Source organism: Empidonax traillii, unplaced genomic scaffold (genome assembly GCF_003031625.1).
Source record: "Empidonax traillii isolate 1590-97213 ecotype Southwest subspecies unplaced genomic scaffold, ASM303162v1 scaffold126:size1624879, whole genome shotgun sequence".
Taxonomy (NCBI): domain Eukaryota; kingdom Metazoa; phylum Chordata; class Aves; order Passeriformes; family Tyrannidae; genus Empidonax; species Empidonax traillii.
In genome coordinates this window covers 1,378,948-1,391,626 of record NW_020955319.1, presented here as the reverse complement: position 1 = coordinate 1,391,626, position 12,679 = coordinate 1,378,948, and the positions used below count along the sequence as shown (strand labels likewise).

Here is a 12,679-nt window from a genome sequence, read left to right as displayed (position 1 = left end):
GCTATCTCCAGAGCTTTCCCATTTCTAAGTGTAAGTTCTCCTAATACTGATCAACTGTGATAAAAAGCAAATTTAGATTAAAGTCTTTCATTATTTAAATAACTAATGAAGAGATATAACATCATTAACAGAATTTGCCAAAAAAACCCAAAATACATGCATTTCAAAATAATAAAGCCAAGGTATTTATATTTTGTTTGTATTTTGAAAATATGACTAAATTTAAATATTTTAAATATATTTGTTAGAGCACTCAATATTTTCTAATTACCAAAAATACAAGATTGTTACTTCTCTTTTAATATATGCACATGATACAGGGGAAAAGGGGTTGGAAAATAGCAGGGTTTACCACTGACAAGGAATTATTGGAATGCAAAGTTGCTGATCTACAGCTCCACTGAAGCTGGGATATTTCAAAGGAATGTCTAATCACGACAGTCCACTTTGGGAGTGCAAACTGATTTCACAATAAACATGGAAAACCTCATGTTTATCCTCCATTTTTATTTCTCATACCTTAATTTGCATATAATTAATGATTTTCTAGTAATCACATTTTTACAGGTATTACCCACACTTATTATATTTGCCTCTTTTGCATAAGGATAAAATATACCATCAGTCACATGTAAATTTTCCTTATAAGCATATTAGGTGAATTATATATAGTACAAGAGATCTTTGTGTTCACTTCTTGTCAATAAATGCAAAAGCAGAGTCACCACTATAAAAGACTTCTAACTTAAATCCCTGATTATGCAATTTAAACTTTGCAGCTTATTACAAGAATGAAGAGCCATACACAATTCAGCAGGGCCAAATTTGACATGGTACACTGAAAATTTGAAGAAGGACTAACAATTAAGAAAATAATCATAGAGCTTAGACTGCAGGCTGCAAAAAGCTATTAGTGTTTTTAAACTAATGCACAGACCTAAGTACCAAAAGCAGTCTCCCCATAACAGCCTGGCAGTCAGCAAGTTGCCAAGAAACATGGAAAAAAAATTCCACCGTGTTCTCAATATTTTCTTAAGAATTTATGCACACCCACAAGAACAATCAAGTAAAAATGTAGGAGTCTATGCCACAGCAGCTGTGATATGTAAGATGATGGAGAACAACTGAATACCAGCTTATTCTTTCTGCTACATGGTGACATGCCCAGGCTACATCCATATGAATATGCCTTTAAGTGATTCAGATGCAACCCTGGAATTAACACCACAATACTCTAGCAAATATTAAATTAGTATTAATAATCAATTAAGTGCTTCCAGATGGTAGATGACATTTTAATTTTAACAATTCACTTTCACTTTTATGTTTCCAGTGATAAATCTACTTGGCAGTCTTTGAAAAATGTAAGACATCAATAAATACAATATATTCACCCATTTTTAAAAAGCAATTCTTTAAACGAAACTAGGACTTCAGGCAGAACATGTTGCAGAACACGAATTTCATGGGAATGCAATTGCTATTTGCAAGTAAATTATTTGCTGTCTGTATGAAGGAAAACCCCAGACTGTTCTCTTCATGTATGTGAACGAAACACCATCAGTTAATGTTGCTTACGATTTCAGTCCTAACTACTTTTCATATTGCCACCAAACTATGTTAATTGCCCAAGATCCGTTATCAAGTTTCATTCTAGTACTTTTAGAAACTCAGAACTCCATGTTCTTATCAAGTACTGAGACTTCTGTTTGTGAGGCAGGCAGTTCAACTTTGCCTTGTTTGTTTTTTTTTTAAATTCAATCAGGTTTACAGAATCAGAGTATGCCAGCATTTGGAGACAACCACTTATACAGTTTAATATGTAATAACTTTTAACAAGCTTAAAATATGCTTTCTCCTCAGAACTCTGCTTGTGTATACAGAGAAGTGAGGTAAGCTTTAGCTTACCTTATCATGACCTTATCATCTGGCATTACCAGCTATTCATACTTTTCTCTATTTTTCAGAGCCTATGTTAACCATGTTATCTAAGTTTTAATAAAATAATAGAATCATTAAGGTTGGAAAAGACAAGCAAGATCAAGTCTAACCTTTGATCAAACAGCACCATGCCCACTAAACTATACTGCAAAGTGCTATGTGTACTCATATTCTGGACACTTTCAGGGATGGTGACTCCACCACTTCTCTGGGGAGTCTGTTGCAATGCCAGTCACCCTTTCAGTGAAGAATATCCTAATATCCAACCCAAACCTCCTCAGCACAACTTGAGATGATTTCCCCTTGTCCTCTTACTAGTTGTCTGGCATTGCCAAGCCCCACCTCACCCCAGTCTCCTATCAGGTAGTTGTAGATAATAGATAATAACTCACTATAAAATATTCTTACAAGTGTAGATAAAAAGATTACGTCTATCTGACTCGATTAAGAAGAAACAAACAGTTCTATACATGAATTAACATAGTGACTTTAACTAGAGTACAAGGCATTCATCATAAATCAAGAATATATAGCTTAACAACGTTTGTGCATTTCCATATAGTCTCTAGCAATGAAACATTTTAAGTATAGAGATATTATTCATGTAAGCATGTGTCTCTGTCTGAAAATTGTTTCTACTAAAGTACAGTAATATTTTCCATAAAATATGCATATTTCCTTGTGTGAAAGACAGACTGACTGACGTGACATAGGTCAAAACATGTTACTATGCACAGTATGAGGCAGCATATTTTCTGGAGCTTTATGTATTTCAAAATGCAGAGTAAGATGCTTAAATGCCATCTTTCTTCTGAGCATCTAGCCAGTATTAAACTAGTTGTTTCTTTATTATTAATACTTTGTGTATTTAAGTTAAAATAAATTCCTTTTTCTTTTACAGATATGTCAACAACATCAAAAATGCCTATGACTTACCTAATTCTCAGTGTCCTAAACTGCAATATACACCATTTTCATTTGGGTAATACCCAGTGTAAAATACTTAAAATCATAAAGTAGACATATCATAATATGGTAAAAGCATTAAGCTTCACAACACCTACATGCAATAGAACTTCAGTAACGTTCCAGAGCTGCATCTAAAATACATGTCTTTTAAGCTGTTAATAAAAATCATGATCTAATATGCTCATCTAGATGGGAATATTCAGAAGACCATAGAGACAAAGTTTAGATATGTCAGATTTTTAATATAAGAACTACAAGATACTTTTTTTTTTTTGTAGCTTTGATTTAGATTTCTATCCTTTTACCACACATTCCTGACTTGCTACATGACAGTAATCAATGGCAGAAGTATGTCAAATGACAGTATGGCAAAATAAACATACCAGCCTGCAGATAGCATGGACAGAAAATGTGCAGCAACAACTCATTTCATTTATATTAAAATAATGAACTTAGTCTAAAAAGGCAGCACTCTAGGCTTGCAATGGGAACATTACTGTACATTCACCCCAAACCTCTGCCACACCCCTGTGTGAGGTGAAAACAGATTTCCACTGTTCTGACAAGATTCCAGGCATAATAGGCAAACAGAGTAACTTTCCATTTTTTAAAGTGAACAGAAAAGGAATTAAATTTTTCTGACACTGCTCACCTATTTGTCCATTTCCTTACAGATTCATTAAAATTCAATGAACCATGAGGGTAAGAAAACAGAAATCACAGATACACTAACAGATTAGATTACCTAATTGGAATTACTTAGTATTCAGAAATAGACTTGGCATATCAGAACAGTCTTGAGGAGCGCACTTGAAAACACACACACACACACACAGGGTGCCTCACTTGAGCCTCATGGAATAAATACCTTTCTGTTCTTACTATACAAGGGAAGTTTGACCTGTTGTCTACTGCTTTGGATATTTTATTCAATAGTAAAGCTGAGGCATTTAGAAGGTAATCTATCCCTTTCAATTTTCATTCTCTGTGAGCATTTGATTGACATTCCAGCTTCCCTACTAGAGTGAGAAACTATTTGCCTCCCAAGTGTTTCTGTGGAGAGGATGAAGTACTGGAGCACTATTACTTCCTGACAATCTTGTGCTTATTGGAATATCCATAAATAATTCTGAATGAAAAAAACCGACTTTCTGTACCACTGTTAGAGCCTGCATGAATGAAACTCAGTTGACACAAGAAGTTTCTCTCATCCTGTTACTGTTTATTCCAATAGTAAGCTTTCTCCTGTGTATTATCTGATTGTAATTAAAGTAATATATCGTATCATTGGCAACAGTATTATCCTCTATTTTTAGAAACACTCTTTTATACTTTTTCAACTGAAATAGCTATATGAATTACAAGTATAAAACTGTTGAAATTGTTTAAAAAATGAATATAATTTTTTAATGGTATGAATTTGCCTTTAACCAAACACTCCCAAACTTCTCAAGGCACAATTTTCCAAAAAACTAGCAATGTGATAAAATGGGAATTAGCTTAATCAGACTGCAGAGTGAAAAATGGGTAGTTCTCTGGATTAGTTGGAAATTTAGGGGGAAAAAGCCATTGAAAGTGGTAGAAGGGAAAAGAGAGAGCGGTGGCATATGAAATTTAGGGAAAGCACTGTGGGAAGGAATGAAGTAAAAAACTGGGATCAAATTAGCTGGGAGGTTGAGCACAGAATTGCTCAAGGGAAGAGGAGCTTAGAACTAATAAAATGATGTGGCTTCAGGTAAAAGGTGTACTATACTTCCTATTAGCAACTTAGTCATTTCAAGAATGGAAAGCAACTATTACAATTAGTTACTCTTTCCAAAGAAGTGAGTCCAGTGATATTGTCCTAAAAGTTTATATTCTCCTAAAAGTTTATATTCTCATCTGAATAAAGCAGGAGTTAATGTGCTCTGTGGTAGAATACTTTCCATGTCTTTTCATAAACACCTGGCAAATCACACCTAAAAAGTATGTAAATAAAATGTGAAGTAAAGCTCTTAACCTTTAGAAAACAGCAAAAGAATAAAGCACTGGTTATGTAATTTCCCCTGGTACATTTCATAGAAAAGATTAACAGGATAGTTTTATTTAATACTTTGGGGTTTAAAAAGGAAAAAAACAGATTTTCCTTACTTATAGACATAAACAATTTTCCCACCAATAATGGTATGGATGCTCTTTGTTACATCAATTGTATAGAATTTCCTTCTAATCTTTTGGATAGATAAATCCTAGAAAAATTCCAATGGATTGCAACTGGCAGTTTGAAGACTTGAGCTGTGAAACAATAGAAATTATCAGCAGAGAATTTGTGAGCTGACAAATATTCAGTCAAGATGACTTTGAATAAGTCAGAATCACATTATCACAGTGCTCCCCATACTGTATTTTAAGCCCTTGCACCAAAGGGAGCAACTAAAGTCTTTTATCAGAACTGCAGTAACACTGAAGTCTTTTATCAGAACCGCATTATTTTTAACAGGGGAATCTTGTTTGTGCATTTCATCCTGAGGAATGTGTCTATGACTTTTTGTTGTTGTTTTTGTTTAATTTAACACAAAGGTTCTGAATCGTGAGTCCTTACAGATGAAGCTACATTTGAAAGAGTGCACTTCTCTTGCCACCTTCCTACTCCACATCCCTCTGTAGGAGATAACCATTCTTCAGCACTCAAGGAGGCACAAGGGTGGTGGGTGGTGCAGCTCATTGTGCAGCTTAACGGTGATTGGAAAGGAGAAGAAGAACTTTAGGAAACATTTCAATTATTGAGATTCAAGTTGATGCAAATGTTTTATAACATAAGTAAATTTTCAGTCATGTATTTCTTATACTTTACTGAGTATTTGAAGAAGCAAAACAATGACATTGCATGGCCACATGTGGGTATGTACCCACATGACACATGGAATCAAAACCTGAAAATATTATCCCAGAACTTTCACAAAAAAACATCAGGTACTCTTTAAACTTTGCAATATCTTTGTACCTGTAGTGTACACTTAAATGAATTTACACTAAAATATTAGGTAAATAATAAATAAATGACTACTTAATTACATATTATTCAGCTGTGCTGAATTTAATAAAGACTGTGAAAAAATTAATCTGATCTTTTCAGTTTTTATGGTGCAACGTCTCAAAAACTCTTTTCCTACTTTGACCTAATCTGGCACCTACCTAATAACAACAGTGGATTAGGAGCCTGTTACTCACAGATAAAGCGACTGCACAGTGTAAGACAACATTTAGAAAGGTAGAATTTATATTACTCTTGCCCACATTTAATTTTCAGTTGAATTATAGATGCAGGTAATTAAATAGTATTTTAGCTAACATGTAGCAGACTCACTGGTTTAAATATAGTAAACAGGTTGTTTTAGCATATATTTTGACATATACTTTATGTTAAAAAAAAGGACCCTCTTTCAATAGCATGAAACAAAGTGTTCAAATTTGAGAATGAAATCTCCTCTCAGTAATAGTGGTGAGAAAATCTTGTTAGTCCCAGCACACCCAGATAACATCTTTGAAAGGATTTAAAGGTAATGGAGAATATTTCTTTAAATAATCATGCCTATGATCACCCCCTTATTTTAAAATGACAGATAATAACTTTCGTGCTTTCAAATGGAAAGTGTGCAACAGCTTTGATGAAGAGATAGTGGACTCAATTTAATTTGCCTTTTCTCTTGTTTTCTCCTAAGTGCCTAGTAGAAAAACCTCTATCCTTTAGGCATTCTCTGAATGCTTACTATATATATGCTAAATTCACCATAAGAAATTCCATGACTCTAGGAGAGCCTATTTAGGATAAAGACTATACTTAAATTAATAGTTGTTAAATAGTATCTAAGCTTGTTAGTGCTGTGGGCCTGAGTACAATTTCTTTACCGTCTTGAGGTTTGTTGTTAACTGCTGATAGAACTTTCAGAAAGAAATACATAGACCTATACTAAGATTCTCACATTTTTCCTCTAACTAACCTAATACTGATAGTTTAAATACTAAACTGAGGTTAAATCTACCTGCTTCCAAAATTTTCTGTATAGTTTGATTAGTTTCAGTTTCTCAAGTAACACACAGTCAGTTTTTGAGAATTTATTAAAATGTCAAACTGAAGTTTGCAAGGTTATCCCATTACAGATAAAAGATCTTATGGAACTTGAGTTTGTATTAGGTCATAAGCATTCATATTTCCTTACATTAAAAATTTAGTCTATTTCATAATAGTGTGAGTACCTGCAAAAAACCTCACATACTGAAAAAAATTAACTAGTAGATCTATACTAAATATCCAGGGAACAAGTTCACATGATTTCTCACTTTGAGTTAGCAGTATACACAGTGCAATTCTCATATTTTTGATGATATAGCAACAGATACAAATTTCAATTGTAACATTACCTTGCCAACAAAAATAAGTATACCATTTAATAGCCACATTTGACATATTTAAAGGTTTGTGTCTGAAATTGAAATTACCTCCAAAAAATTTTTTACATTGTGTCTTTCAGAGTTTTTTAAAAATATTTTTATTTTATTTTTATTTTCTTATTATTTTTTATTTTTATTATAATTAATTTTTATTTTATTTTTATTTTATATTCTTCATAAAGGAATGTTTACATTGTTACTATTCTTGAGGTCATTAAATATTTTGTATGTCGTTTCAACTAACTCCTTAGTGCCATATACCTTAGAGAACTCTATGTTGAATTATCTAGAAAAGGAAGAAAATAATTTTCTTACTAATATTCTCAGTCATACTTTAAATAAGCAACTGACCCTGTCTATAAGAAGGTACTTTTTCAAAATTGCTTTCTTGCAAACAGCTTCAAGGGATAAGTGGACCATGGAAACAAGAAAACCATCAGAGCTGTGGGAAAGCAAAATGTGATTTCTTTTCAGAGCCAAGTGGGGATGACAAGAGATTATAAACCTAAACAAAAGTTAGATTTTCCAGTTCTCCAAACTGCCTGCAGTCCCAGCAGTTTTCAGGATCAGCACCATTAAAGAGCTACTTTAGAGACACCACTAGGTTTTTATTCTGTAACAGAGACAGTATCACAAGTATTCTCTAACAAAATTTTATGTCTAATAATCTTTCCATTCATAAAACCACTGTCCAACTAACAATGAATATAAAACATGACAAAGTTTGGGGACAGTCTTTTCCTGTTCTCTTCAGTGTTGCCTAAAACTAATGTGTTTCAGAGACTGTATGTTGCAATAGAGTCATAGCTGGTCAGCAATTTGATTACCCAGGCAACAACTCACCATATACGAAGAGGAGAACTTCTCTGTGTGTTTTGGAAAACACAGACAACAGACAACAATCTCTGAAGGTGTGTTCAGAGATTCAGAGCACACCTAACAAGCCAGTACCTAATAATCCAGAATGGTCATGTGAAAACTGAATAATCTCATCACCAGCAAATTTCTGACATTGTTTTTCTAACAAATTCTAGAAATGCCAATTTTTTTTCTCTAAATCAAGTCAGTCCAATTGGGATTATTTGATTGAAATGATGGGGAAAGATTGTGGTACTGTACTTCAAGCAAACTTTCACTGCTATGCATCCATCTGTGAGGCAGCAAGCAAACTTGCACAGTGAACAAACCCAGCAGCGTTCCATAAGACATATGCAGGCTCTGAGGACAAGTTTAGATCCTATTTCAGGGATGATTGCTCTAAAAATCAACATAGTACGATATCAAATGCATTCTGAAATGTTCTTTTAAGGAAAGAGCTCAGAATCTTCAAGTTATTGCCTTCTGTATGAAAATCAGATAGTCTCATGAGTCAATTAAATAGGTTGTATTTACCATAAGTTAAATAGAAATATTAAATAATTTATCATAAAAAAGAGGTTAATTTATGATCTACCATACTTGTAAGGAATACAATCAGTATCTGGGATGATAATATTTGATTGTTTTTTCAATATATTTATTTTTTGCTCATTTGATCTTTTGTTTTGACAAATAAAATTAAAAATCACTGGAAAAGATTTATTTTTTTTAATTTCCTTTTTTTAAAGTTACCAAAATAGAAATAATTAATTATTATTTTTTCTTTTGAAATAAGAAAACTATTATAATTTTCTGAAGAATATTGTCTTGCATTCCATATAATCATTGACCACCACATCACTGTACTTTTAAGAAATATTAACTTTTTCTGTTCAATATGTTTCTCTAAAATACACTGAAATTCTTTGTATTATGGTTAGATACCCCAATTATGTGCTTTGATATCACTTGAGGAATAACCTCTAATGTGAATCTGTAAAAGTATTAACTCTAAATATTAGTCATATATCACTCAGGATTACAAAATATATCTATATTACTCCTTGCTATATGCAACTGTGAAATGAGACAATATCTAGCAATCACGTCTCTCATTATAAAGTGGAGGTTTTCAGCTTGGTGCATAAGAAGCTGGAAGATATTAAAAATTAAAGGTAAGAAATGCTTTCTGTTTTGATTTTCTGACCTGAAGACAATGAGGTGGAAAGGATCAATAATTTTTTTAACGTCACAAATTAATTACCACAATTAATTCAACAAAATTAACTACATTATTCAATTATTGCTGCTTTTTTTTTTTTTTTTTTATACAGCATTAAAATTCACAGAGCTTGACAAAGCTCTGCTCACTTTTGGGGAAGTTCCATTAGGCAAAACATTAGCAACGTTAGGCACAGTCAGAGATGCCTCTAAACACAAAGCCCCTGAATTCATACATGTTGCCCTAACCTTTTTCTTTTTTTTTATTTTTCTTAAATAAAGTAGCTCAGGAATTTGAGCAAAGGCAAACACAGAACACAGTACTAGAATATACTTTTGTTACACTTGTGAAGTGCAATGTATCCAATAGAAGCATTACATTAATACTGAGCTAAAATTATCTGGTTTTATACCTCTTTATTCAGTAGCAAAAATCATCAAGCCTACTGTTAGATTTCTTAAAAAGATATTCAACACAAAGCATTTTTATAAAAAATTTTATAAAATAGGAGAATTAACTATTTGTTTTTTAGATTGCACATTTTCTCATAGATTTTTTTCAAATTCCCTTTTGGCAAAGATAAATTTGACAGTGTCGTCAGCCTTATGTGCATTTTATATCGTTTAATGTATGTCATGTAACCAGCGGATAAATGGATAGGGAAATGCTAATCTCTGGGATTACATAAGTAATTTTCTATTTCCTTTATCAAGCTACCATGATGAAGTAACTCACATTGATAAGTGTAGGCTACAGCTGTTCCTAATTTCATGCAGATATTTACCTCTCTCTGTCGGGGGAGTAGTGGTCATCTATAACTCGGTGTCTATCCATTCGGTTCAGGGTGTTGTAATGCGCAGGGGTAGATCGAGTCCCTCGTGGTCCCTGATCCACATTCCGACTAAGGATAAAAGATATCAGATTCTGAGTTTTGAGTATGCCTGGACCATATACCCTCACTGGATTGCACAAATAATTACTCTCAAATAATTTTAGAACTCGAAAAAAATTTGCTCATTTAGAAAAAGGTGCCAAGCCCATTATAGGGACAGAGTTTTCCTCTTCTGTTTCAATATTTGCTTGTTTTGGAAATGAGAAAAGGTTAATTTCAGACAAAATTTCATTGGTCTTTCCAGACTTCTGGAATAGTTTCCTTCTAGGAGAAACATGCACTGTAAAAAATTTTTCATGAGCTCTTGATTTTGGCTATACTGTATACATCTTTATGTAAGTTACAATGGGGTCTTCTGGCTCTTACAGTTGAGTGCAGCCTGCTGAAATCATTATAATCTGAATTAAAAATAAGTGTTTGTTTTGTCCTGGAAAAATTTATTCTATAATCTCACAGAGAATCTGAAAGAGACCTAACTGTTTAATTAGAGTAAGTGGTACCCATAGTGCCGGCTTTGTTAAATAGAACCAATCACAGTTTTGTACTATTTGAGACCAAAGTTTTGCCCATTGATTGCTTTACTCAGTTCAACTATTGATACCTATTGATACACTAACTTCACTTTTTTCTGCTCTGTAAAAAATCCACAAGAATAGGAAGATAGAAGACAAGTTAACTGTAATAATTATTAGATAATTAAAATATAATTGTTTTGTATAGATTTGAAAATGACAGATTGCATGCTTCCTCCACACGAATTCAAGTTTTAGACAAATAAATTCTTCTGTCTCCTGTCTTTTACTGCTATCTGCACTAATGTGAGCCTCTGGTTTGGTTTTTGTTGCTGATGATTTTTAACACATTTAGATCCTGTGTCCTTTCTTGTCACTTTATCTGTCCTTTTGGTACCATCATACTTATCCCTTGTCATTTACCAGTTCCTGATTAGTGTTAACCTGTATGTGTATCCTTCACTGCTGCTGCCATGCTGTTGTTTTTTTCTGCAAATAAGTGCTATGAAGATGTTGCACTACACATAAGCTTTTGTCTTCAACTCCACCTCATCTGTTATAAAGCATTTCTCCACTCTGGCATTCATGAAACCAAGTATAAAGTTTATTCTGGCTAATGAACTTTATATTTGCCATATTAAGAGTATAATTCTTCTACCTTCTGCTCTAAAACTCTTTCTTGTAAGAATTTTTCTGTTTGTCTTTCAACTCCCCCATTCTTACTGAAAAGATAGAAAATCCAGTACAGCCTTTACCTGCTGTTGAATACTTTCACATGTATTTATACTTTAAAATGGACATTGAAAAGGTTCTTCTGCTGTCCTTTGTTTACTCTTTTACTTTCCCAACAACCAGTTCTCATTCCTCCTTTCTGTACTCTAGAGTCTGTCTAACCCTTTCCCCCAGGGTGTCTCTTCTGTTTCAGGTTTCAAAAAAAACCTATTTTATCTTATTTACTTCTTCTTTTGACTTAATATTTAAGATTTCTCAAGCTACAATTCTTTGTAAAAGTTCCCAAAGATCTGTGCTGTCTGCCCAGTAAAACAAAATGTCTGCCTAAACTCTGATTATAAGACTTAGTCCTGAAAACTGAATACCATCCTCTATGCTAAAATTACTTTCCATAAGATTATGTTATGGGCTTATTGCTCTCAATAAATTTTTTTTCTTGAAATTTCTGTATTACATCAGATTCTGACTTTATGCTGATTTTTAACATCCTACACTACTGTATTTCTTCTATTTCAAAGTGTTAATACTATTTCAATCCTGTATCACTCTGCCGAGGATATCTTTGTCAGACAGATTTACTGTTTAACAGAAAGTGACATACTTCTTCTAATGAACCTTGTTGTATAAGAAAAGTTTCTTACACAACATGTCTTCACTCCTTTGGAACTTTCTTGAGGTTGACAGAACATGTACAGAGCAAGCAGATAACAGGTACGCAGGCAAAACATTGTCATTGCAGGTGATGATAGTAGAGAATAATAAGCATCCTGGATTTATCACAACATTTCAGCGTAACTACTCCCTATAGTCACCTTCATCTTGCTTTTTCAAATATATAGGTTTAGAAAAAGCCTAACTCAATGTTGTCCCATGCCTGCCACAGTCTAAACTCCCTTCTGATCTACAGAAAGAATAACGGTCCATTAAATATGTTAGCTGAAACACTATGACCAGCATTAATTTCTTGTCAGCTACTATTCGGTGGGCCTTTGGTGGAGTTTATTAAAAAATTCAGTAGAAGGACTGAGGACTAAAAAATGGCTTCTAAGATATAACTTCTATGGCCCAAGAGCTCCTGCCTGCAGAGCTGTCAGTCACTAACTGAGAAGTGTCTGGGTGTGC

General features: G+C 33.3%; 1 protein-coding gene across 50 annotated transcripts in view; it reads right to left on the bottom strand.

Moving 5' to 3' along the window:
* The window catches only part of RIMS2 (regulating synaptic membrane exocytosis 2), a 449,434-nt gene that overhangs the window by 146,460 nt on the left and 290,295 nt on the right, over window positions 1-12,679 (bottom strand). For all 50 annotated transcript variants that reach the window (XM_027883430.1, XM_027883435.1, XM_027883443.1 and 47 more), the window contains one exon: window positions 10,206-10,322. In XM_027883430.1, the coding sequence (XP_027739231.1) occupies window positions 10,206-10,322 (117 nt within the window). The remainder of the gene's footprint in view (window positions 1-10,205; window positions 10,323-12,679) is intronic.